Raw genomic sequence first — 27,071 nt, 5'->3', positions numbered from 1 at the left:
ACGGCGTTAGCAGCGCCATCTTCTTCCTAGCATATACGCAACATGCTGCACGCCCAGGATTCCTCAGCGAATTTGATCCGAGCCGGGTACTGATGGGTACGGGGACGTGAACGCTGATCCGATGCCTGCGCGAGAGAGTCAGGGGCTGAGCCTTCACCCCTGCTGCCCACGCAGGCACCAGGGCTGATGGATCAGGCTCAGGTCCTTCCACCCTAGAGCCTAGATCATAACTGGATACTACGGATCAAGTCACAACGCTCTGCTCAGGCCACCGTCGCACGCTCCATGCTCAAAAAGCCGCAGTCCCACAGCAGCTGTTTTACCCAAATGAATGACAAGCCAGAGCCAAGATACGGAAAGGGCCATTTATACACGAGCGTGGAATGCACAGAGCCCACCCACCCCCCTAAGACAAAGCCGGAGACCTCCCGTGCCAGGCAGTGCAGCAAGTTACAATGAAGCCAAGGAACTCCTTTCACCGTGGGTATGCTGACCCAACCCTGCTGAGACAATGGGGGATCCACCCAGGCTTAAGAGTGTGATAATCACCATTCCCAGTAATAATGAGGAATTTAAATCAATAAGTTGGTGGGGGGGGGGGGGTTGTTGAGCCCCCACTTACAAGGGCATCACAACCCAGGGCAGAGTTATTCGGTAGAGTAACAGAGGCAGCCAGAGAGAGGGTGGTGTCACCCACCCCCATCCCGGCAGTAGGATCTCCCTTGTGGGGAGGTCCCCTCCCCCACATCGCAGCCACTGGGCAGGTCATATAAATGCATTTAAGATCGGGACACTGGCTGTTCTACCCCGGCCTGAACTCCGCCCGTGTCACAAGCAGGGGCCTGGTCCCAAAAATCATTCCTGGCCTCGCAATGTTAGCGCCTGCCCCTGCCTTTAGACTGGTGCATAGCAGCTCCGAGCCTGCTGTTCCAGGGGTGCTGAGCCGACCGCAGCAGGGATACAGCGGGTCCCACCTACCCTGTGTCTAGGGTTAAAGAGGCTTGTTCCACTGGAGGAGCAGGTTGGTTGCCCCAGCTCACAGGGAGCAAAATTAAGCCGGGTTCTCTCTTCCATCAGCCCCAGCTCGCTCCCTTTAAAGGCTGAACCCCAGTTTCCACAGAGCTGCGCAGTTAACCAAGGGCAGGAGCTGAGCCTGCAGGATCTAGCGCCGGGCTCTGAGCAGGAACGAAGCCAGCTCCTGGGGAGATCAGCAGAGCAGACAGACGCGTGAGGCGAGTGCAACCAAGACGCAAGCCTTGAGGTCCCAATTAGTGCTAGAATCACACCTGAACCCACCACCCGACAGGGTCTAGCAAGAAGCCAGGGGCAACGTGCCCCTGAAAAACTGCTTCCCCCAGGAAGGAGGCACCACTACTGCTAGAGTGAAAGCCATGGCCCGCAGCTCAAGGGTACCACACCTTTCGGGGTGCCACCGAGATCCAGATGAGCGTGAGCCAAGCGTCACTGCTCAGATGTTGTCTAGATCCTGGCCTGTTGCTCAGCACCACCAGCAACCCTCGGGCTGGTGAGCTCTTAGTCTCAGCTGAAGATTGCGACTTATTTCTCCTCTACCCGGGAATGATCTATCGCCTCACCCCAGTGGTACAGGACCTCCTTGACCCCAGCCAGATGTTGGTGCTTAACACCAGCTCCACCTGGTCGGCCCCAGCTAGTCATGGAGTGAAGGAGAAGGGGGTAGGAGAGACGGTGAGGGTGGGGGCTGCTGGTGGAGGATGTATCTAAGCCAGCAGCAGGGATGCATGAATTGGGTCTGGAGATCACTCTTGAAGGAGAAGGGCCAAAGTCCCCACCCCCCGCCCCGTACAAGAGACAGCAGCCCTCAGCCATCCAGAGTTCGTCTGAACTTCCTGCAGTCCGGAGAACAGGCCTGGTTCTGGGAACAGCTGCTGGAATTGCACAGGGCCATGCAGTTCTTAGCACTGCCACAAGGTGGGGCAGGGGAGCAGAGAGGCAGGAATTCAACACAAAACCCCAGCTTTCTCTGTCCTGCTTGGGAATCTTCGGCCGGGCCGCAGGCTTGGACCCGGCGGCCTCCCCACGGTCCGGGCGCTAGCGACAGTCTGGGTGGACAGGCCTCACACCGCCTCGCGGGCGGCCCTGCTCTTCTTCAGCTTGGAGAGACCCTCATGGACGCCGGCTTCTGTGACCCTGCAGAGAGAAAGCGAGACACATGACCCCAGACTCTGATGGGATGGATCAGATCTGGCTGCTTCCTCTACAGCCCAAGCAAGGGTCCCTGCAGCTCCTGGAACGGCAGGGGTATCATGGCAGGTTGCTAAGATTCGCCCTCCCTTATGGAAAGCAGTAACACCCGCTACACCTAGCGCCTGGACCTTGCACTGTGGAGCAGGAGCTAGATGACTGGGACTTTAAGGTCAGAAGGGACCCTCATGAGCTAGTCGAGTGGTTTTCAAAGTTCGGATCATGGAATACAAGGCACTGGGTCGCCTTGCTCAGCTGCCAGGGACCCTGGCGGCCGGCCAGTAAAAACGAGTAGTCCCTACCTGTTCTGACACCACGCTGCGCCCCGGAGGTGGCCAGCAACAGGTCCGGCTCGTAGGCAGGGAGGCCACAGGGCTCCGTGCGCTGTCCATGCCCCAAACACAAGCTCTGCACTCCCATTGGCTGGTTCCCGGCCAATGAGAGTCAGGGTGGGAGCGGTGTCAGGGGGGGGGGGGGAGCTGCTTGCGTGCCTCCGCCTAGGAGCCAGACCTACTTCTGGGGCGCAGCGCGGTCCACGGTGTCAGGACAGGCGGGAAGTCTGCTCCTGCACCCTGGCTGTGCTGCTGACCGGAAGCCCCCAGAGGTAAGCCTGTGCCCCAACCCTGTGACCCAATCCCCCCCAACCCTGACCCCCCCCCGAAACCCAGAGCCCCTTCCTGTACCCCAACTCCCTCATCCCTGGCCCCACCCAAGAGCCTGCACCCCCAGCCCAGAGCCCTGATCTCCTCCTGCACCCCAACCTCCTGCCCCAGCCCTGAGCCCCCCCAAACCTGGAGCCCCCTCGTGCACCCCAAACCCCTCATTCTGAGCTCCACCCCACAGCCCTCACCCCCACACCCCAATCCTCTGCCCCAGCCCAGCGCCCTGACCCCCTCCAGAACCCCAACCCTCTGCCCCAGCCCTGGGCCCCCTCCTACACCCCAAACCCCTCATCCCCAGCTCCACTGGGTCGCGCACATTGACGATTTTCTTCAACTGGATCACCAGGAAAAAACGTCTGAAAACCACTGATCTAGTCTGACCTCCACAGGGGAGCTTGGAAGGATTCGATTTTTTACTGGTAAACGTCGAAGGTGGATTTCACCCGACATCTCCCCACACACAAATATTTCCATCGATAACTGAGAGGCAAAGTAAGAAAAATGCAGCTCAAGACCTCAGACTTTGATCGAAGGCTATTTACTCGGTACATTTTGCCATGGGACGTTGCTGACTGGCGTTTAAAACTTTAATGTCAATTTCAACGGCCACATCATTAGCTAATGATTGTCTGCCCCTCCTCAATTTTCCTTGTGAACATTTAAAGATGATAAAAATGAGAGGAAAATACTTTAAAACAAACATTGCTATTATCCATCAAAACCATAAACATCGAATTCTGCCAAGCTTACTCATCAGGTTCACACACAGGGGGGAAAAACTGACCCAGAATAACTCAGACCCAAATAGCTATTCTATGCAGGCAAACTGGTTGTAGCCCTGGTGGTCCCAGGATGTTCGAGAGACAAGGCGGGCGAGTTTCCCCAGCCCCAGTACCACTGGGAATGAGCCTGACTTCCCTCTTCTCAGCCCCACCCAGAGATCCAGCTGCTTACACCTGATTCATCTGCAGTTCCTCCTCCTCCTCCTCATCATCTTGGGGCAGCTGTAGATAAGGGTTGTTCGAAGCCGGGCGGAACTTGTATCCCGTCAGGATGAAGAAAACCAAGGTGGATACTTCGACCAGGAGCTGCAAGGAAGGAAAGAAGGGTCCTCAGGCCTAGCGAGCGGAATCCAAGATCAGTGCAGCTGCTGCTGAAATGCAGCAGGCTCTGGGGTGGGACATAACAGCGCACAGCAACAGTTTAGGACGGGAAGGGAAGAATCACATAATGAGTGATAAAGAAAAAACGAGGCCTGAATGTGTATTGCCTACCCTGGAATTTGGGCAGGAAACTGACCTGGGAAAGGGAGGCTGTTGAAATGGCTGCAGCTATCTCAGACTCTTGGATTTACATGAAATCTGACCGAGTGCAGCACAGCGCCCCCTAGCACCAGCCTGCTGCAGTGGCCAGCGGGAAGAGTCCCACTGCTAACAGCATTTCTCAAAGCAGCTGGGTTCTCCCTGGTGGTCTCCTAGCCAAGTAGTGGCCCAGCAGATGTCTACTTAGCACCATCTCACAGTCCCAGCTGGGTGGGCTGCCGGGTAAGCAAAGCATTGCAGATCCCCAGTCGCCACTTCCAGTCCAGAGGCAAGAAAACCTGGCCTATACAATACAGCGCCTCACTGATGGCTCTCAAAGCACTTTACCACCACTCACGTCCAGAGCCCAACTGAGAGGGAGGGAGGGAGATGTCCCCCGTCTTGCCAATAAGGATCTTACAGTGGATCAGTGACACTGCTAGGAATAGAACCCAGGAATCCTGCTCCCCTCCCCTCCTCCTCACCTCGTAGAGCCACTGCCACTGGAAGGGGACGGTGAATTTGAGCAGGATGGCAATGACGCGGGAGAAGTAAATGTAACACACCACCTGGAAGAGGGGGGGAGAGAGAGAGAGACAGTGACTGAGGCCGCGGGCAGGGTCCCGGTCCCATCACGCAGACAGCGCTGGCGCTGCCAGCATCCCTGAGAGAGGAGCCAGGGCCGGGGGCACCTACCATGACGTAGTAATGTCTGAAAAGCTTCAGTTTCGCCAGGTTTGTGGCAGCTGGAAATAAAACAAGGGGAGTTTGTGTCACAGTGCTGGGAGCAGGTTCCAGATCAGGGGGACGGAGGGGGACAGAGCCCCCTCAGAGCGAGGGGGTGGGGGGAGCAGCTGAGCTTCTCGGGAGGAAGCCGAGATGGACTCACCTTTGCCATCTGTGCTGGAGGCCTCCTGAAGGTGGCGGATGGACCTGCGGACGGACAAAAAGACGCTCAGCAGTTCCCGCCCTCGGCTCTGGAGCCGCGTTTCCCAGGGGCAACTCCACTGGCCCGGAGCAGACAAGCCCGCTGGGCCCATGGCCCACAGGGGCAGGATGCAAAGATCACCGCCGTGGGGACATGGCCAAGCCAAAGCAATGACTCCCATGGGATTGTGGGAAGATTCGCACCCCCTGCCCCACCCCATGAAGCCTTCAATGGTCCCATCGATCCCCAGCACTGTGTCAGCCCCCCAGGTTAGTGTGCACATCCAGGACACCCCTCTGCACCGGACACTTCCCATGGGGGGGAGTGACTGGCACCACCATGACCCCAGAGAGACAGACTTCCCTTTATAATTTATACCACCCTGGGTTTCTCCAGCATCTTCTACGCATGCATCCGTGACGGTCCCCCATAGCACCATGGGGTCAGCGCTGATTCTGAGGGGAGATCACCCCCTACTAATCCCCCATCCTGCAATACAGCAGCATCGGGGTCACCGCTGCCTTGGGAGAGTGCCCCCTACTGACACCCCCACCCTGCAGTTTTCCTCCATCTCCCATCCAAGCACTGACCCAGCTCAGCTTGCGAGACCTGGCGGGTTCCCAACCCAAGGCGGGCCCGGCTCTTACCACACCACGGGGAAGAGGATGGCCCCGCAGCAGAGCAGGTCCACCAGGAAAAGGATCTGCTTCCAGGAGGCGTAGTCACTGCTGCCCTCCTCCGAGGACTCAATGATAATGTAAGCGATGTTTGCCAGCACCTGCGCAATGGGAAAGGCGGGTGGTGAAGGGACTTCACAGCCCCGGGCGGGCACTAACCGTCGCTGCCCAAACACCTGCCACCCCAGCGTGTGCCCTGCATCTTCCCCCCGCTTGCCAAGATGCGCGTTGCCCGGTGCAGGACATTGCCCGGAGGCCAGAGGAGAGCAGGGCGCTACCTCCTGGCTCTTATTTAGCACTTTTCATCTGGAGATCTCCAAACGCTTCCGCAAGGAAGGACAGGACCATCATCCCCATCTCGCACATGGGTAAACTGAGGCACGGATGGGCAGGGGGAAGCAACTTGGCCGAAGTCAGCCAGCTGACAAGGGGCAGAGTGGGAAGCAGATCCCACGTCTCCCAAGGTCCTGCCCAGGGCTCCATCCATGAGCTGATGGTGCTTCACCAAGGGAATCGCTTCCCCGAATCATTCGCTTTCAGCGCCGGGAGTCTGAAAGGAGCCCGGACAGAACCGGATCCAGCGGCCCCACTCCAGCCCAACGTCCCCACCCAGCACCGCTCTGACTTTGAAGGCAGAATGGCAAGGAGGCGGCCAACCGCAGAATTGGCCGCTGCGTAGCCAGCTCCCCGCAGCCGTCGCGCCCCTCACCTGCAGGGGGATGACGATCACGAAGAGCTTCTTCTCTTTGTCCGACAGGATGTACTTGATGAAGGCCCAGCCTGTCCCGATCAGCGCGATGGTGATGAAGAGCAGGGCACCCTTCAGCCTGCAAGGCACCCAGAGGCAACTCAGGCGGGCACCCTGTTCTGGGAGGCAGGGCTGGCCCAGGGCGAGCCATGGAGGGGCTGTGTATTTCCTGAGCCACAACGTGCTGGGACTGAAGAAACTGGGACACTCTCCCTCCCCTGCGCAACTGCCCCTGCTCCCCACAGTGCCCCCTGCTGGGAGAGGTTGGAACTGCAGTATCCAGGAGCTTCCGCCACAGCCAGTGCTCCTGCCCCGCTCTATACAGCGCCCCCTACTGGGAGAGGCTGGGATTGGAGTGGCTAAGAGCTCCGCCCACAGCCAGCCCTCCTACACCATCCCCTGCAATTATCAGCTCCATGCAATCAATGTCCTACGACACGCTCCAGGGCGCCTCCTCTGCTGGGAGGACTGTAGTAGCGAGACCTCCCCAGCGGTGACAAGCACCACACCCCAGCCAGTGCCCCCTGGTGGGAGAAACTGGGACTACAATACTTGCAAGCTCCCCCCGGACCCCCATCCCGGAGCCAGCTGTGATGCCGGGCTATAGAATATCACAGAATATGTTCCCTCCGCGTAGGCCCCGTAACCAGACGCTCTGCACTTACAGGTGGGTCACAAAGTACATGACGGCTAAGCTCTCGATCGGGTGACCCTCGGTGTTAATGAAATAGTAGTTGATCTGAGAGAGAGAGAGGACAGAGAACGGGGTCTCAGCTGGAGCCTCCTGATTCCGGCTAGACAGGCTGGGAGAACGCCCACCATAGCCACCCAAAGGCCATCTGCTTGTTCGGGAGCTGGTGGCAAAGCCGGGGGGGCTCCGAGCCATTCACCTCCGTGCCAACAGCCCTGCCCGGCAGGGTAACTAACCGCCATCGCCAGACGGCGGTCGGGCAGCCAGTGCATGAGATGAGTTTGACGGGTCTCAGCCCCGCATGCCAGAGACACCATTGTCTTCCTGGGGGTAGATCTGCCCTTCCCTGAGAAGGGTCAGAGATTCTTAGCAGGGGTGACACAGGCTTGTAGGGAGGGAGGGGGACACTGTCCCTGCCAGCGCGCTGAGAACAGAGCGGACCCCAGGACCAGTCAGTCCAGCATGCTCAGTTTGCACCGATGCTTTTCAAGGGGCGCTGGCTTCAGGTTAACACCTTACAGGCTAGCGTCTTCCCCAGCCATACCCAATACCCCGAGCCAGCAGGCCCTGGGCACATTTCACCTCTTAGACAGAGACACGCCCGCTAAGCTGAGGACGAGGCTCACGGGGGTCAGTGGGAGCCCGACTGCAGTGAACCCAGGTACGGCCACTGTCCAATAACACCAGGCTCTACCGGCTTTCGGTGTGCGTCCCGCACCTAGCGCAATGGGGCTTTGGTCCATGGCTGGGGCTCCTAAGAGCGACCATACTACAAACACCTCGCTCAGAGCGCTTTTCATCTATGGATCTCAAAGCACTTGGCAGCATCATTCCCATTTCATAGATGGGGAAACTGAGGCAGGGAGGCGCAGCTGGCCCGGATCAGCCAGCAGGCCAATGGCTAGCGCCCAGGTCTCTCAAGCCCTTTGTCACTGGGCCCCCCTGCATCGGCACAGCTGGCTACTTACGCTGTGAAAGAGGAGAGAAAGGGCCTTGGTATACGCTAAGGCAGCCATGAGCCAGTGGATTTTGAACACGCTGAACCTGCGGGTAGAGAGACGCAATCAGGCTGATGTCCATGGCGGTTCTGGGGGTGGAAAGGGGGCAGGGTGGGGTACAAGAGACAGGAAGGCTGCCTGCCCCCGGGAAAGCGGTGTGGACACAGCCGATCAGAGGGGCGGGGCTCACTTGTGCTGGCAGAGGAAGTAGACCCACACGGTGGCCGCGGCCAGGAAGCAAGCGGACATGACCAGATAGAGTTTGATGAGGGGGATCTCAGCAGCCGACAGGTACCCGTCCGGGTTCTTCTCTCGGATCATCACCTGCAGAGGCAGAGCGGGAGCTGTGGCTGGGGGAGATGCTGACTGAAAAAACCATCCCACCGCACAGGGCCGCCAGGAGATCTGATCCAGGGTGGCAGGGAAGCAATGGGCTAGAGAGGCCCCTTGCGTTGGTCTGGAGTGGTGGGGGAACACTGGATGGACCACTGAGCTGATCCAACATGATCTACCAGGCTAGAGAGGCTCGCTGGTCTGATCTGCCATGGCAGGGGTGCAGAGGAAGGCTGATGGGACTGGGACAAAAACACAGACCAAGGATGTATGACAAACTCCCCCGTGTGCTGTGGCTTTGGAGATGCGTGGCGGGCCCACAGTTTGCTCTAGACTAGCTGTGCCTGGTGGATAAAGCCCTGGACTGGAACACTGAAGACCTGGGTTCGAATCCCAGACACTTGTAGACCACAGCCCGGTAAGGATCCCTCGTAACCCATTCATCCAGTCTATGGCAGCATGACAAGCATTTGGGGCTCTGTGTAGGGTATCTGAGCACCTGGGCCTCTACTTAGGTTGCCAGGTCTTTGGGGCAGGGACTGGCAGTCTGTGTCTGTGCAGCGCCAAGCACAGGAGGGTCCTGGGCCATGACGGGGGCTCCTAGGCACTACAGCAATACAAATATCTAGCTCAAAGCACTTCGCAGAGGAGGTCAGTATCATTATCTCCATTTTACAGATGGGGAAACTGAGGCACCGGGGGGGGGGGGGAGAGTGGCTCACTCAGGGAATAGGACCCAGGTCTCCTGAGTCCCAGACCAGTGCTTTACTCTGCTTTCTAATCCACCCGGAGGCGGAGAGGGGAAGTCTGTACCAGAGGATTAGAACTCTGCTGCCTCTGCTGGAGGGAGGGGGGATGACCGTCTCCCGCCTGCACACTCACGGTGATGTCGTACGGCATCTGGTTTGCCGGGGCTCTGTTGTGGCAATTGTGAAAGTTGAGGTTGTACAGCCCTTCCGCCTCTGAGCCGATCACGACGTGGAACTGCAGGGAGAGACCCCGGGAGACCCGAGTTACCAGTCAGGGCTCTGATCGGAGCTATCCAGGCTGACTCGTTGCAGGAGACAGGCTGAGGATACCCCCCTGCTTAGTGGAGTTCCCATTACTGACACGTTAAGACTCCAGGGGCTCTGCCCCTCCCTCCCTGGGCTGCAGCCCATTCTGGCCCTGGAAAAGCGGGGAGCAAGTCAACCCAGCAGCGGTTCTAAGGAGCAGTGTGCAGCCCTCATTGGCCAGGACAGGCCAGCTGGGTCCAGGGCCCATTGAGCAAGGAGGTAGGGATACCAGACTAGGCCGACCAATGGCCTCGCCCCACACAGCAGGAGGCGGGATGCCATTGGACCAGGCCACTTATTTGATCTGATGTGGCCGGGAGGGGAGGGGAACAGGCTACAGGGAAGCAGAGATACCAGGATAGTCGGGACAGGCTGACCTGCCTTGGAAGTGAGGGTGGGGAGATGCCAGGCCACATGGGCCCACAGGTCTGATGGGGGTGGGGAATGCCAGGCCAGATGGGCCCACAGGTTTGCCTGGCGGGGGGGAAACGGGACGACGACACGGGGAAGAACACGAGCTGTTGGCTTGTTGCAGGAAGGCCCTTCCTCCATCCAGCCGGGCGACACTTACGCTGAAGTTGTAGGAGTCGTTCACGCTGTCTAGATCTAGGAACAGATTTTCCCCTCCGTGGCTGGAATCCTGCTGCACGAGAAAGGCCAGTAAGGACCAATGCACACAGAGCTGGAGTCGCCTGCCACACGTGGGAGAGGAGGAACGAGCAGGGCTTGCTCTGCCCGGGGAATCACCCAGATCCTGGCTTACGTGGCTCAGCCGTGCTACAGTTCCCAGCTGCTGGTCCGGGGGCCAGGGCTGCCTGTCATGCTGGCGTGAGCAACGACCAGGACTCTATCGCTGCCCACTTCCCATCCAGCCACTGGCTCCCCAAAGCCCTCTGAAGTCTACCCCTCTCCCCAGCCTCTGCCCCACAACGGGCAGTTGGCACCCTGGGCTCTGCAGAGAGGACGGCGCTGGAATCAGGAGGCGGCAGCCGCTGGCTGGGTTGGCGGAAGCCTGGTGACCTGGTGCAGCTGCCTGGGAACTGCCCTCGGCTCAGTCCCTGAAGGGTATTTACCTGTTTGCCTTCGGCCGCTGTCTTCTTCTGGGAGTCGTCCGCATCAGGCGCTTTACTAGGTTCTTTGCCAGGCGCTTTCTGCTGTCCTTCTGTGCCTGAAAGAACGAACACACCCCTGCGTCATGGACTAGATGCCATTAACTCCAGCTCCTGCTAGCGAGGCTCAGGCTGGGAGCCCCCCCCGCCCCACCTCCTTTCAGGCCCTTGCATCCCCCAAAAAACAACACCCAACACGACAGGGCCTCCATCGCAGCCGTGGCTGAGATAGAACAACGATGACCTGCCTCCTTGGAAAGAGGCAGCCTCAACATCCTGTCCTAAACATGAGTGCCAGCGCTGGGTGGCTATTAAATAGCTGCCACATTCCACCCCCGGGATGGCTGCATTTCAAGCAGCGGGGTCCCTCTACATCTGTAATCTGGCCATGTTCCCCCTAGCGCTTTGAGAGCCTTGGAACAAAGGTACCCCAGAAGCACACCGAATTACATACTGAGAGCATGGGGCAATCCTAGCGGGATCAGATGCACCTGCCGTGTTAAGCAATTAACTGCAGCGCTCTCGTTAGGGAGAAAACTAGCCCCTTCTTAAGCAGCATGGAGAAGGCTGCTTCACTCCAGGCAAATAGGAGACAGCAAGACCTGGGTGTCTAAGCTGCGTCCAGTCTCCCTCACCTTTATTGGCAGCAGCCTGGTCCTTGCTATCCGAGCCCCCATTCTGCACCTCGGGGAGCAGACCGGAATAAATCTGCAGCTTCTTCTGCTCTCCGAGCTGCCGCACTTGGACCCTGAAAGGACAGAACCGAGCGTCAGTACGGGGGGCGTGACGCAACGGAGATGGGTTCGCCTCCAAGAGTCAGAAGGGACGTGGAGAGGGGGTGGGATCAGTTATGCAAAGGATTGTTTAGTTGGTCGCTGGGGGCCAGGACTCCTGGGTTCTGTTCCTAGGTCTCAGAGAGGAATGTGTGGTTATAACTGGCAGCCAGGACTCCTGGGTTCTACTCCCAGCTGGGAGAGGGCTGGGAGGATGTAGTGCTCAGAGTAAAAGTAACAGTTTGATTTGTTTGCTGCCTTTTCCATTTCACTGTGTAACCTCCTGTTACACGCGGATACATAGGAGCACCTGACTGATCTTCTGTCTACCATTCACTCATTAATTTATACACCGTTATCTCATCTTATTTATTCCCTCTCTAATCCCAGTCATCTCTCACACGGTTCTCACATACCACCTGATATCAGGGGTGGTTGCAGGCAGTGCTGGTGACAACATGAGCTGTCTGCATATTTGCTAGGGGCTGCTCTGATCCCTGGACCCGGAAGAGTCCAGGTACTAGGCTAATTTGCCATTAATGGCTCCAGTCAATTTAGCGGGAGGCCAGATGAGGAGTCCAATGAAATATATATAAGCACAGACAGAATTTCACTTGCTTTTTCTGTTTGACGTCAATGAGGAAGAGGATTCGTGACTCCGCTCCGGTTTGTTCCAAGGTGCAGTTATGAGATTCCTTTCCCTGCAGAGAGGAAAACTGGCCCCCCGTCAGATCAGACAAAAAACACGTGTACAAACTCTCTTAATTACCACCATCAGGATTTACACTAGGCCCCAAATCATGGCCCTGCTGCGTCAGATGCTGTACATAGTATTGACAGTCCCTGCCTCAGAGAGCTTACACTCTAAATAGCCGAGACACAGGGAGGGAGGGGATGTGACACTCAATAGGTCAGTGGCACAGCTGGGAATAGAACTGAGGTCCTATCAACGTCTAGTCCAAAGCGCTACCCACTAGGCCCTGCTGCCTCTCCAAGGGACTGATTCACATTCACTTCCCCTAATGCCAGTCTTTCTATTGGCTCCCAGAGGTAACCGATGGCAGATTCGGGACATTCCCCCTTCCGGATTCCTTTGCAACAGCCTAGCCCTAGCGAACCCGTCTGGGTTCCATGCGGTGAAGCCAGTCAGCAGTGCTCAGGGCATCGGCCAGAAGGGGTCACTCAAGAGAAACACATCACCCATTGCCCCCCGAAAACAGTCCCCCGCCAGAACACCAGCGCTTCCCAAACAAACTCTGACCAGTTCGTGCGCACACAGAGAATGGCAACTCACTGGGTAGGAGAGGGCCTCGCGAATCCTCGTCCTGGACAAGCTGAAGCCGACCTGGAAAGAAAAAGGATTCATCTGTTATAACCAAGCCCTTCTCCACCAGCAAGAGGCAGATCCCTGAGCCTTCGGCAGATGGGGAAGGCTCAGGTGGGGCAGCCAGCCACAGTGTCTCCCATACAAGGCATGAAGATGCCCCATGATACAGTTACGGCCCTCCAGGCCAGCTCGCTGATCAGCTCCAGGAGGCCCGAAGGTATCCGGCTACTTGGATTTCTTACCAAATGGACTGAGTGTTGGGGGCTGTCCATAAGTTATTTGACCAACCTCAAAAAACGTGTTAAGACCCACCCACCCCTTGGAACACTGAAACCCACCAAATTAAGGGACCCATCCAGCCCCTAATGCATTACAGATTTTATGGACAGACCCTTGGAGCGGGGGCCCTGCTGGCTGCTTCTACCTGCGGTCCCCAACGTGGTGCCTGTGGGTGCCATGGCACCCGCCAGGGCATTTATGTGCACCCGCCTAGTGCCCAGCAGGGAAGACAAGCCGCGGCCCTGCGCCTGCTGGGGACAGAGAACTCCGGGGCTGCAGGCTGCGGGCGCCGGTGTTCTCAGTCCCAGGTAGGCGCAGGGCCGTGGCTTAAGCCGGAGAGAAGCCGCGGCTCCATGCCTGCCGGGGACAGAGAACTCTGAGGCTGCAGGTGCCGGTGCTCTCTGTCCTCGCAGCTTCTCTCTAGATTCATATATTATGTAACATTAAATATGATGTTTTTCGTATTATTTAATGTACAAATACAAAATAAGCCTTGAAAAATTGTTGGCGCCCGCCACTCTTCTGAAAACATGAATGTGCTACTGGCCACAAAAAGGCTGGGGACCACTGGTCTAGGGTATGTCTCCACCGCAGTCACAGAGTTAACTCGGGCTCTTATTCGGGTGGTTGCCTCTACCCCCCCTCCCATCCACACACAAAACCCTCCCCCAGCTGGCCTAGCTGAGGGTATAGGCCAGAGCCAGGGATCTGATCTGCCTTAGGTACTTAAACGAGCCCCCCACACACACACAACCTCACAATATTTCATGTATTTAACTTTCCCAGTGCTGTTAACGTCTTTTTCCCCCCCCCTTAAGTATCTCTCTGGGCCTCTATTCTCCATCTAAGTGACTTGCCCAAGGTCACACAGGAAGTCGGTGGCAGAGCATAGAACTGATCTCCCAGTTGTAGGCTAGGGACCTGGGCCATTCTTCCTCTGCCTGATTTGAACCCAGGACAGCAGGTGTCTCAGACCTGAAGTTTAGCTCAACTCAGCCATCTCTGCTCCCATTGGTGAGAATGCTAGATTCACTGCAGGAGCGCCCCGCAGGTGTGAAGCACCCTGGCACGGTACCATTCACACCCACAGTCCCCTTGGGAATCACAGAGGGGTGGAGGGTGGTCGCTCCCTGGCATGCACCACGAACTATTACGTGACTGAGTCCTTCTGAGAAGAGCCACGGCGTTTACCCAAGGCTTGTCCTGCTTGGCGCTGACAAGGCCGAGATGCAGCCGGCTCACGTTCACCTCCAGGGAGCCATTCGCGTAGAAGCCGAAGGTGTTCAAATGGATGTCAGCCCTTTTCTCGCCCTGAAATAGACGAGGCAGGAAGCCATCACACGACCAAGCCTATTAGGCTGGCTAGCAACAGCAGCAAAACACGCCACTCCCCTGAATGGGAAACAAGGGCCAGCCCCACGCAGCAGCCTCCAGCCAGGGGGCCAAGCCTCGAGCTGGCCTTTTCAGTCAGGCTGGTGCAGCCAGCCAGAGAGATGAGTGGGGCCCAGCACGCCTCTTCCACCCTTGGCTGGCCAGATTTATCTCACCTCGCAAGCTGCAGAGGCATCAGAATTGCTTCCCCTTCAGAAGAGGAAGTGACTCCCGAGGCGCAGGGTGAGCAGAGGCTGAAGCAGGAGCGAGATTAACGGTTTTTGGATCCAGCTCACGTGTCTGCATCAGCCAAGCGCCATTTCGTCACACAGGGTCACCTGGGACGTGGCGACCCATAGGGATGGGACTGCTCTAAATCTAACCCAGCCCACAAACTGCAGTGATGGGCTGCTCCCGTTGACACAGTTGCTTAAAGAAGACGAGTTCATTGCTCAGCCCCGGACAGGCTCAGAGCGGGACTGAGCCCAGGATCTGAGCCATGTTTTTCTCCCGGAGAAGGGAGTCAGCTGTGACGCTGCCTAAATCAAAGCCTGAGAACTGAGCACTCCTCCCAGCCCGTAGGGAAGCTCACACCTGGATCCAAGCTTCCTAGCCAGCGCCGATCTCTGTTAAGGGAGCAAATCAAACCCCAGACATCAGCACCCCCTCTGAGCACACATGAGCTCTGGTCTGTTTGTAATGAAAATAATAGATCTCCTGCCCCCAGATCAGACTGGGATGTGTGAGAGGAGAGGGAGCAGTGGAGGGAGAAGAACAGGTTTGGGGGATGGGTGGGGGGGGGGAGTTGGGTGAGTAGAATGGGGGGCAGCCGGGGGGAATGAGGTGAGATCAGGACAGTGTCTTCATCCAGCAGATGTGGAAAGAAAGCAACCCCCCATGTAGCCAATGAGTTCATTTGATCATTTAATTCTGTTATCTAGTGTCCCAGCTAATACACGTTATTTGCGTTTCAGTTGCTAGATAAACATCATCCACATACTGAAATAAAACAGAAAGCTTGGAAAACCTGGCTGACCCCCTTCTCAGCTGCCCATGCCTGAGGGGCCAACCCCCTGTTCCTTATCTGGGCTTCCACACCCCAGAAACGTTGGGCTGCCCGCACACGTAACCACAGCCCAGGCGTTGGACAATCAGCCTGTTATGACTTCATGTGACATTGTTTCAACACCATGCAAACTCAGATCTGCTCCGGACTTCCCCCAGGCCTCATCTGGTGATCCCCGAAACACCAATGGCCTTGTCCACATAAGGTCCCCCAGCTACCCAGGCCCCCCCTCTCACCCACCGCTGGAAGTCCAGGAACTGCTGCGTTAGGGGTCCCCAAGGGAGGAGCTGGTCAGGGCCAGGCGCCACGGGACGGAGTGGCAGAGGGGACAGTTGTGGGGGGGAGGGAGCGGTGATGATGTGGAAGGGCCCAGGTGGATGATGGGGAAGGAGTAACTGAGGCAGGGTCAGGAAGTCCCATCCTGGGATTATGATCCCCCACCCGAGGGGGGTCCAGTCCTGTCCCAGGGGAGGGGATTCCCAGCTCAGGAGTTAGCCTCATGGGGGGGGGGGGTCAGTCCTTCCACAGGAGGTGGGAGGGGTCGGTGCCGGTACCCGGGGCAGGGTCCGGTCCGGTCCCTGGGCAGGGGAGGGGAGGGGAGCGGGGAGGGTCCGGTCCGGTCCGATCCCTGGGCAGGGGAGGGGTCCGGTGCGGTCCCGGGAGGGGAGCGGGAGGGTCCGATCCGGTCCTGGGAGGGTCCGGTCCGATCCGGTCCCGGGAGGGGGAGCGGGGAGGGTCCGATCCGGTCCCGGGAGGGGGAGCGGGAGGGTCCGATCCGGTCCCGGGGGAGGGAGGAGGGTCCGGTCCGCTCCCATCCCGGGCAGGGGGAGGGTCCGGTCCGGTCCCGGGGCGGGGGAGCGGGGAAGGGTCCGGTCCGGTCCCGGGGAGGGGGACGGGTCCGGTCCGAGCCGGTCCCGGGGAGGGGGAGCGGGAAGGGTCCGGTCCGGTCCCGGGGCGGGGGAGGGGGACGGGGCCGGTCCGATCCGGTCCCGGGAGGGGGAGCGGAAGGGTCCGGTCCGGTCCGGTCCCGGTCCCGGGAGGGGGAGCGGGGAGGGTCCGGTCCGGTCCGGTCCCTGGGGAGGGGGAGGGTCCGGTCCGCTTTCCCCAGGCCGCGCTCACCGTCAGCACCAGGCGGTGGATCCGGCCCGCGGCGCCGCCGAGCAGCAGCAGCAGCAGCAGCAGCAGCGGCGGGAGGAGCCGCCCCAGCGCCCCCGAGGCCCCGGGCCGCCCCCGACTCCGGCCGAACATCCCTGGGCACCGGCTGGCCGCCCCACCTCGTCCCGTTCCGGCCACTCAGCCTCCGCCCCGCCGCCTGCCTCCGCGTCCGCCAATCGGCGCGCCGCGACCCCGCCTCGCCGCGAATCATCGCCCACCTCGTCGATTGCACCCGCCCCCTACCGGGAAGGTCAACCCATACGAGCGCGATGTCAGTTATCCCCGCCCACAGGCCTTGAGGTTGACAGGGAAACGCACCAATGGTAGCGTTTCCCATGCTGCCTTGGGCTGGAACTACATTTCCTATGATGCCTAGCGCTGGAAACTACATTTCCCATCAGCCCAAGGGGCTAACCCTATATTTCCCATGATGCCTAGCCATAGAGGCTTCCCCTTCCTGGAGATCATTGGCTGGAACTACAATTCCCAGGATGCTCTAGGACCTTTACTTTGCAGCCACCTGTTGGGCGGGGTATAGCAGCTCTGCAGCAACATGGGGCAGTGAATGGGAAAATCCCTAATTCTCAAACTGTGGGTCGTGACCCCATTCTAATGGGGTCGCCAGGGGCGGAAGCCTGAGCCTCACCACCTGGGGCTGAAGCCCTTGGGATTCTGTTCAAACCCCCTGCCTGGGATGATGGGGGCTCAGGCTTCAGTCCCCTCTCTGCGGTCAGAAGGGGGTCACGGTGCAATGAAGTTTGAGAAGCCCCTGCCCTGAGACAATGGAAAGGGTGGACCTGGGAGCCAGGACGCCTGGGTTCTAGGAACAGCTCTGGGAGGGATTGTGGGGAGGGGTGGTCTAGCAGTTGGAGCCAGGACCCAGGTTCTAGGCTCAGCTCTGGGGGGGATTGGAGGGGGATGGTCTAGCACAGATCGGCAACCTTCGGCACATGGCTCACCAGGGTAAGCCCCCTCGCAGGCCAGGCCAGTTTGTTTACCTGCCACATCTGCAGTTTCAGCTGATGGCGGCTCCCACTGGCCACCGCTTCCCGCCACCTGCATTGGCCTGGAGCGGTGAACCGCGGCCAGTGGGAGCCACGATCAGCCGAACCTGTGGACGCGGCAGGTAAACAAACCGTCCCGGCCCGCCAGGGGGCTTACCCTGGTGAGCCACGTGCCGAAGGTTGCCGATCCCTGGTCTAGCAGTTAGAGCTGGGAGCCAGGACCCCAGGTCTAATCCTGGCTCTAGGAGGAGGTGTAGTCTAGTGGTTAGAGCAGTGGAAAGCTGGGAGTCAGGACCCTTTGGTTCTATTCCCATTAGATTTTCCAAGGGAGGGGTGAGGCTTCCCAGAGGGGTTCTGAAGCTCAGTACGTACGTGTCAGTAAAGATTTTTTTAAGGCCCTGGCATAGACGCTGCTGGAGCCAGGTGAACTATGAACATGCATAATTCATCACAACTTGCCAAAACAGCAGGGGCTTTTCCATAACCACAACTGCTGGGTGTTGCAATTTTATGTCTCATCTACAAAGCTGCATCTGCACCGCACCCTCCTCATACCACACTGGAGCCTTGGCTTCCAGCTGAGTCATAGGACAGAGCACCTCTGCCTACAGCCCAACACCTCTGCCTAACCCTCGCTAATTAATTCATGATTATTAGGTGTCTTGCAATAGCATTTTTAGGCCCCAACCATATAACAAGGAGACAGTCCCTGCTCCAAAGAACTTACAGACCAAGACAGTAGACAGCAGGTGATCAAATAAACAGCTGTCTGGTGAGGGGAGCACAAGGAAACAATGAGATGATACTGATTAGCATGAAAAACTGATCATCTCAAATCAGTAGCCTCATCCCATCACGTTTTTTTTATGAGCATCCCAGCAGAGAAGAATTTTAAGGAAGGCTTGGAAGGAGAAAATGCTTGGAGAATGCTCAAAGATGCTTGTGGGGGGGAAAAGTTTAAATGAACATTTAAGACTGCCATCATTTCTGGAAAGAGGATGGACTTGGTGTGGATGTGATACTTTGATACATTATAAGAGGGGATAGGTAGGGTGGGGATAGGCCATGAAAGGGGTTAAAATGAAGACTAGTAGCTTAGCTTTCTCACTTTGGCAACACTCCTCTCGCTTGTTATGGCAATAAAGCAATGCTGAGCTGAAAGCCAGTGGGATCACAACTAGAGCTGGCGCAGTGGTGAGCTGGAGCCGGTTCCCACAGGTTCCCAAGAACCGGTTGCTAAAATTAGACCTCCGTGGAGAACCACTTGTTAAAGGGCCAGGGGGTGGGCAAAGAACTCCGGTCCGCAGGCCAGACCATCCTGTTGCTCTCAGGATTCCCAGCTGGGGAGGCTGAGGCTCCCCCGGCCCTTCCCCCTCTTCCCCCCAGCTGCAGCGTGGCCAGCCGCTGGCATCAGCTGGGCAGCTCAGCTGAGCTCCGGAGTCGTCCTGCTGTTTTGAGCTGCCGGCAAGGTAAGGGGGAGGGGGCTGCAAGCTCTAGGGCTGCCAAGGAGGCAAGTGGGGCAATTTGCCTCAGGCCTTGCAGGGGCCCCCGGCCCCACGAGTATGTCTCCCCCTGCCCCGGCCCCTCCCCCGCTCTTAAATCAGAACTTTTTATAGGGAACCAGTTGTTAAGATTTTGGCAGCTCATCACTGGAGCTGGGTGGGAAATTGTCCTGCAAGAGTTTGGTATTTTGAAATTTTTTCCACATCTTGATCTCGAATCAGGTTAAAAAGTCAAAATATCAAAAATTCATGGAGTAATCCAAAAAAATATTGAGCCATTGAGTCAATCAGAACATTTTGCTTTGATAATTTAGCAGCATTGCATCTGAAGAAGTGGTTTTTTACCCACGAAAGCTTATGCCCAAATAAATCTGTTAGTCTTTAAGGTGCCACCGGACTCCTTGTTGTTTTTGTGGATCCAGGCTAACACGGCTACCCCCAATACTTGATTCCAATTTTGACCTTTTAAAAATAAATTTTACATTTTTGCTATAAATTCATGAACATTTCAAAATGAGACGTTGCTTGGAACTAAAAAGAAGAAACTTTCATTTTGAAAATGTGGAAACGTCATAGGTGCCAAGTTTTTAACCTGCCGGAGAGTGCTCCACCTGGCTCCGTCCAGGGTCCACCCCCACCTCACCCCACCCCTTCCCCCAAAGCCCCACCCCACCCTGCATATGCCCCTTCATGACTTGGCCATCATTCCAGAGGACATGCTTTCATGCTGATGACGCTCGTTAAAAAAATAATGTGTTAATTAAATTTGTGACTGAACAAATTGGGTGAGAATTGTATGTCTCCTGCTCTGTTTTACCCACATTCTGCCATATATTTCATATTATAGCAGTCTCGGATGATGACCCAGCACATGTTCATTTTAAGAACACTTGTCACTGCAGATTTCACAAAACGCAAAGAAGGTACCAATGTGAGATTTCTAAAGATAGCTACAGCACTCGACCCAAGATTTAAGAATCTGAAGTGCCTTCCAAAATCTGAGAGGGATGAGGTGTGGAGCAGGCTTTCAGAAGTCTTAATAGAGCAACACTCCAGTGCGGAAACTACAGAACCTGAACCACCAAAAAAGAAAATCAACCTTCCGGTGGTGGCATCTGACTCAGATGATGAAAATGAACATGCATCGGTCTGCTCTGCTTTGGATTCTTATCAAGCAGAGTCCATCATCAGCACGGACGCATGTCCCCTGGAATGGTGGTTGAGCCATGAAGGGACATATGAATCTTTAGTGCACCTGGCACGTAAATATCTTGCGATTCCAGCTACAACAGTGCCATGAGAACGCCTGTTCTCACTGTCAGGTGACATTGCAAGCAAGAACTGGGTAGTATTATCTCCTGCAAATGTAAACAAACTTATTTGTCTGAGCGATTGGCTTCACAAGAAGTAGGACTTGCAGGCTCTTTAATTTTACATGGTTTTATTTTTGAATGCAGTTTTTTTGTACATAATTCTACATTGGTAAGTTCAACTTTCATGGTAAACAGATTGCACTACTGCACTTGTATGAGGTGAATTGAAAAATACTATTTCTGTTGTTTTTTTACAGTGCAAATAGTTGTAATAAAAAACCAGTATAAAGTGAGCACTGCACACTTCCTATTCTGAGTTGTAATTGAGATCAATATATTTGAAAATGTAGAAAACATCCACAAATATTTAAATAAATGGTATTTTATTATTGTTTAACAGTGCCATTAATCACGATAACAAATTTTAATTGCTTGACAGACCTATTATTTATTTATTTGTATTACCTTAGCAACTCAGAGACCTAGTTAAGGTTTAATTTAACTCTGTCACGCCACCTAAAAAACCTCCTCTCCTTCTTTAACCCTTCCCATAAATAAGCCCATTGAAATATATTTAGAATCACAAGGGTAGGGGGACCATAATGACACAAGAATGGCCATACTGGGTCAGCCCAATGCTCCATCTAGCCCAGGATCCTGTCTTCCAACAGTGGCTGGTGCCAGATGCTTCAGAGGGAATGAACAGATCAGGGCATTTTTGAGTGATGCCTCTCCTGTCATCCAGCCCCAGCTTCTGGCAGTCGGAGGTTTAGGGACACCCAGAGCATGAGGCTGGGTCCCTGACCATCTTGGCTAATAGCCATTGCTGGAACTGTCCTCCAGGAACTTAGCTCATTCTTTTCTGAACTCATATATACATTTGGCCTTCACAACATCCCCCGGCAATGGGTTCCACAGGTTGGCTGTGTGAAGAAGAACTTCCTTGTTTTGGTTTAAACCTTCTACCTAATAATTTCATCAGCTGACCCTTAGTTCTTGTGTTATGTGATGAGGTGAATGCCACTTCCCTACTCACTCTCTCCACACCAGTTATGATTTTAGAAACCTCTACCATTTATATTGTGGCTTTATGACATTTTCTATCTTATTTTCTATCCCTTTCCTAGTGGTTCCTAATATTCTGTTCGCTTTTTTGACTGAGGCTACACATTAAGCAGATTTTTTCAGACAATTATCCATGATGATACCAAGATCTCTTTCTTAAGAGGTCACAGCTAATTTAGATCCCATCATTTTATATATAGCTGGGATTTCATTTTCCAATGTGTGTTACTTTTCACTTATCAAGGTTGAATTTAATCTGTCATTTTCTTGCCCAGTCAGTGAGATCCCTTTGTAACACTTCAGTCAGCTTTGGACTTACCTAGCTTGAGTAATTTTGTGCTGTCTGCAAATTTTGCCACTTCACTGTTCATCCCCTTTTTCCAGATCATTTATGAATACGTAGAAGACAACAGGTCCCAGTACAGCTCCCTGGCCCACTATTTCCCTCTCTCCACTGTGAAAACTGACCATTTATTCCTCCCCTTTGTTTCCCATCTTTTAACCAGTCACTGATCCGCAGGACCTTCCCTCTTATCCCGTGTCTGTTTAGTTTGCTTAAGAGTGTTTGCTGAAGGACCTTTGTGACAATCAGGGTCCAAACACCCAGGGTGTCATATACACTATTGCTGTACTAGAAAAATGTATTGAGGAAAGTCTTTTATGAAAGCTGGTGACACGCTGGTGATTAATATGACAGTGAAATGTCTGTATTAACACTCACGTGACAAATTATGGATACATGCGGATATTAGGCTTTCAAGTCGGTGCCCAAACAAAGGGATACACAGGTTTTCTCCCAGACAGGAGGGAAGGCAGCTACCTACCTATCTCCAATGTAAATTTAGCATTGTGGAATCAAAACAGTGGTCACACCATCAAAGCAGCAGGGGGATGGGAAGGCAACAGGAAGGTCATCCTGACTCGGGGGATAAAACAGTGAGGTTTGGGAAACTTGAACAGAAGCAAAGAGCCGTTCTGGGATCCATCAGCTGGGAGAACAAAGAAGCCAGCACTTTGTATCTATGGAAGATGGAACCTCCTGCTAACAAAGCTGGAGAACGCAGAGGTCGTGTTTAGCCAGAGGCTGCTAGGGGAGGAGAGATGGGAGGCCAGGTGTCAGAGTGAGCCGGCTGACCTGGAGCAATAGAAACTTGTTGACCAGGACAAATGTAGGCAGCAGGAACAGCAGAAGAGGGTCAAAACAGGCCCATGGGACCCAGGAGGAGGAGGGCCTAGGGATGTCCTGGATCAGGGGCTAGCCAGCAACCAGATGTGGGAATGCCGGACCCCATTGCTTTGCCCATAGCCTGGATCATTGTGGGCCCTAAAGGTTGTTCTGGGATTCGGAAAGTGGGAAGTGTTTTTTTCTTGGTGTTTGTTATTTTCTGTATTGATATAACCCGAGGGTGCTCAGGTACAAGCCTGCCAGGGCCAGACTCAGTGAACCCTCACTGGGGAAACTGAGTCAGTGCAGAGTGTGTCTGTGGCGCAGCTAAGAGATGCGGTGGGCCAAAATCTGCTGGGAGCAGTGCATCACTAATACAGCTGTGGGCCAGTCCTTTGCTGAGAGCAGGGAAGACTGGGAAAGCTGTGGGCCAGAACACCACTGACAGCAGGGAAACTGAGGCACAGCTAAACAGTGCGATGGCTGAAAAACTGCTGGGTGCAGGGAGTCATTAGTACAGCTAAGTAAATAGCTGTGAGCCAGCACGCTGCTGAGAGCAGGGCAAACTGCTGGGAGCAGGGAAGACTCAGGGTGGTTTGAGATCTGGAGTCACGCCTGCGGGGTGACATATGCCCAGTCAACACGAGGAAATCCCCCATTATTATTGTGTTTTCTGCCTTTGTAGCCTCTCTAATCAACCTGAGCATTTCACAATCACCATCAACTTCCTGGTCAGGTGGTGGGTAGTATATCCCTACTGTTATACTCTTACTGCTCAAGGAGGGAGTTTCTATTTATAGAGATTCTGTGGCACGGCTTAATTTATTCAAGATTTCCACTTTCTTTGACTCTATGCTTTCTTTCACATATAGTGCCACTGTCCCACTGGCATGACCTCCTCTGTCATTCCTGTGTATTTTGTACCCTGGTCTTACCATGACCCATTGATTATCCCCATTCCACTAAGTTTCCATGATGCCTATTATATCAATATCCTCATTTAATGCCTGGCACTCTAGTTCACCCATCTTAGTCAACAAAGTGAACAATGTTAGGAATCATTAGGAAGGAGATAGATAATAAGATAGAAAATATAATGCCACTAATAAACCCTAGAAGCATTTCAGAGAATGCCACTGTGGAAGTCCTTGACTTTAACCTTTTATCTAGCAGTCTAAATTGGCCTCTAGGACCTCTGTCCTACCTTTCTCTATATCACTGGTACCTACATGTGCCACCATCACCATCACTGGTGTCTAACGTGGTCAGCAACCTTTGCACCCAGCAGGCAATTTACCACGTGGTTCTCCTGGCCATCATAAACTCAACTATCCATCAAATCTCCCATTAGAATCACCTGGATCTTCCTAATAACTGGGGTCCCTTCCCCGGAGGGGTACCCTCAGTGCAAGGGGATACCACAACTTCATCTGGAAGAGGGTCCCCACTATGGAATTGTTTCCCTCTGGTCCAGCTTGATGTTCTCCTTCCCTGAGACTTTCATTCTCTATAACAGAACATAAGCTGTCAGACTGGGGGTGGGGCCACTCTATTGTGTCCCTGAAAGTCTCCTCTGGGTGTCTCTCTTTGTCTCCCTCTAGCGCCTCCAGTTCAGCCACGTGGCTCTCAAGAGGCCGGCCTGTGTCTCTGTGGGCTGTGAGCTGCTTGTCCCGTGCGCACACATACATCACCAGGCCATGCTGCAGTCCGTGCAAGAAACTGCTCTGTGGCTGGACTTCTGGCTGCATTATTTTTACTCTTGCAGGGCTGTGGGTTTTTTTAGGGGAGAACATTATTGGCTGAAGTTTAGCATATGTTTGTTAGGTGGGTTGGGTTTTTCCCTCTCTACCTACTCCCACCCCCATTTCTTTTTGAGGAGGCTCTGCTAGCACCCTTCTGGTAGTTAGTTTATAATCTGTCGGCCTCCTCCCCCGGCTGCTAACCTCTCCTTACCTGGGTAGCTCCCTCCATCTTGTGCTCGCTCATTGTCACGGGGCGCTCTCTGCTTAAACCGGACCCGGAAGGAACGCCTCTCATAGTCCCTCTCAAAACTCCCTTGTTTACTTAGGAGCTGGCTTTTTAAACCCCTCTTCTCCCAGAGTTAACCCCATCGCCTTGTCAATGGATCCTAAAGGGGTCATGAACCAAGGGGTTGTTAGGATCTCAGCCTAGCCTAGCCGGCTGATTGACTCAACGCACAGCCCCCAAAACAGACCACACTATAATCTTCAAGCATGCAAGCAAGCTAACAGACAAACCCACCCCAAGGATCACAGTCTCTCTTCCTTCACCTGGAGGACTCCCATGCCAAACCCCTCTGTCCTTTGCCTGCTCCTGTGCCCTAGATCTCCCTCGAGCTGTACAGAGACCATTAACTCCCTGATCTCTGTGGTGATGCTTCTATCTATGTTTCTCAGGCCAGCCTCAGAATTTGAACCCAGCACCTTTACCTCTAAACAGGTGAACTTGGAGCAGCAGTTGAGCTACAGGGCTGGACACCATGGCTGACTCATAAACCTCTTACAAAAAACGGCCACGAGAGGGGGCGATAGACCCACACTGCAGGTTACATTATTCAGCACAGACCACATTGGTCATTAAATTGCTGCTGTATCACAATGCAAACCAAGGCCGCGGGGGGGGCAATTTGCCCCAGGCCCTGGGCCCCACAGGGGTCCCCACGAGAATATAGTATTCTATAGTATTGCAACTTTTTTTTTTATGGAAGGGCCCCTGAAATTGCTTTGCCCCCGGCCCCCTGAATCCTCTGGGCGGCCCTGATGCAAACTCGTGTCTAATTTGCCACCCATAGGTCATTTTACCCTTGCGGGGTGGGAGGGGCAGTTGGAAGGTGTCTGAGAGTAGGGATGGGGTATAGATCTAATTGCCTCCAGATCACTGTTACGAATTGCAGGGAGTTGTGATAACAGAGGAAACCCATGGTCTGCCTGTTACAGGTTATTTGTGTTATCATAGTGACCAGCAGCCCCAGTCGGGGACCAGGACACCACAGCGCTAGGTGCTGTAGAGAGACAGACTAAACACACAGTCCCTGCCCTAAAGAGCTCACAATCCCAAGCCACGTCTACACTCTGGGCGCTCTATCAGCATAGTTATGGTGCCACAGCTATGCTGGCATAACTCCACGGTGTAGAGGCCGACTAATGCCACCGAAGGGGTTTTCCCATTGGGGTAGGGTCCCCACGTCCCTGAGCGACGGTCGCTAGGTCGACAGAAACGTTCTTCCGTCTACACCTGGGGTTGGGTCGGCCCAGCTACGGCGCTCGGGGGGCGGATTTATCACCCCCTTAGTGCTGTAGCTATGAAGGGCACAGCAGGCCCAAGTATAAGAGAGGTGAGAACAGACGGACACAGACAGAGGGGACAGTACAAGGAAAGGGTGAGGCAAACCCAGCCTGGTCAGCATGATAGGTGGGTGCTATCCCATGGCCAGAACCAGATGTGTCAGAGGAGGGTGTAGGAAATGCTCTTCCCTATCGGAGGTTGTGTGTGGGGGTCCTGTCTCTTTATAGGGGACAGTGGGGGTGCTCTTCTCTTTAGGGGCAGGGTGTAGGGTTCCCATCTTTCTATAAGGGCCAGTGGAGGAAATGCCCTTCTTTACTGGGGACGGTGTATGTGTGCGGGAGTTCCCATCTCTCTATAGGAGCCAATGGGGAAATTCCCATCGATTTAGGGACAGTGTGTGGGGTCCCTGTCTCTTTAAAGGGGTAGTGTGTGGGGGTCCCATCCCTCTACAGGGCATGGTGGGGGAATGCCCTTCTCTAGAGGGGCTGTGGGGGGTGTTCACCTGTCTCTATAGGAGTCAGTGTGTGGGATTCCCCTCTCTCTATAGGTGCCAGTGGGGGAATGCCCTTCTCTATAGGGGCTGTGTGTGTGTGGGGTCCCCTTTCTCTCTATAGGGGCGGGTGGTTCCCCTCTCTCTATAGGTGCCAGTGGGGGAATGCCCTTCTCTGTAGGTGCTGTGTGTGTGGGTTCCTCTTTCTCTCTATAGGGGCGGGGGGTTCCCCTCTCTCTATAGGTGCCAGTGGGGGAATGCCCTTCTCTGTAGGTGCTGTGTGTGTGGGTTCCTCTTTCTCTCTATAGGGGCAGGGGTTCCCCTCCCTATAGGTGCCAGTGGGGGAATGCCCTTCTCTGTAGGTGCTGTGTGTGTGGGGTCCCCTTTCTCTCTATCGGGGCGGGGGGTTCCCCTCTCTCTATAGGTGCCAGTGGGGGAATGCCCTTCGCTATGGGCAGCGTGGGGGGTCCCCGGGCCGGGGCGGGGCGGGGTCCCTGTCCCTTTAAGGAGCAGGGGGCGGGGGCTGCCCG

General features: G+C 55.1%; 1 protein-coding gene across 2 annotated transcripts; it reads right to left on the bottom strand.

The window, feature by feature from the left end:
- Positions 1-197: 197 nt before the first annotated feature.
- Positions 198-16,814, bottom strand: GPR108 (G protein-coupled receptor 108). 2 transcript variants are annotated; one of them, XM_039515030.1, is made up of 18 exons: positions 16,661-16,814; positions 14,296-14,415; positions 12,793-12,843; positions 12,117-12,226; positions 11,361-11,473; positions 10,690-10,784; positions 10,188-10,259; positions 9,444-9,545; positions 8,419-8,552; positions 8,199-8,274; positions 7,205-7,278; positions 6,501-6,618; positions 5,762-5,892; positions 5,076-5,119; positions 4,883-4,932; positions 4,672-4,755; positions 3,840-3,973; positions 198-2,169 (listed from the first exon to the last, which is right to left on the bottom strand). In XM_039515030.1, exons 1-18 carry the CDS (start codon positions 16,787-16,789, stop codon positions 2,097-2,099), a joined length of 1,710 nt encoding a protein of 569 aa, XP_039370964.1. In that variant the 5' UTR covers positions 16,790-16,814; the 3' UTR covers positions 198-2,096. The 2 variants fall into 2 exon arrangements, with proteins under 2 accessions (XP_039370964.1, XP_039370965.1); XM_039515031.1 differs by having other exon boundaries at positions 12,117-12,214.
- Positions 16,815-27,071: the final 10,257 nt, after the last annotated feature.

Source organism: Mauremys reevesii, linkage group 25 (genome assembly GCF_016161935.1).
Source record: "Mauremys reevesii isolate NIE-2019 linkage group 25, ASM1616193v1, whole genome shotgun sequence".
Classification (NCBI taxonomy): Eukaryota; Metazoa; Chordata; order Testudines; family Geoemydidae; genus Mauremys; species Mauremys reevesii.
Note: the sequence above shows the minus strand (reverse complement) of the source record. Positions and strands in the feature narration are given on the sequence as shown.

What these genes read in the sequence shown, in the direction of transcription:
- GPR108 (XM_039515030.1), bottom strand. Translation starts at nt 16,789, where the DNA reads ATGTTCGGCCGGAGTCGGGGGCGGCCCGGGGCCTCGGGGGCGCTGGGG. An exon ending in TCCACCGCCTGGTGCTGACG is followed by an intron (nt 14,416 to 16,660) that starts GTGAGCGCGGCC and finishes CGTCTATTTCAG; the next exon opens with GGCGAGAAAAGGGCTGACAT. An exon ending in ATGTACTTTGTGACCCACCT is followed by an intron (nt 6,619 to 7,204) that starts GTAAGTGCAGAG and finishes GGTGCCTTGCAG; the next exon opens with GCTGAAGGGTGCCCTGCTCT.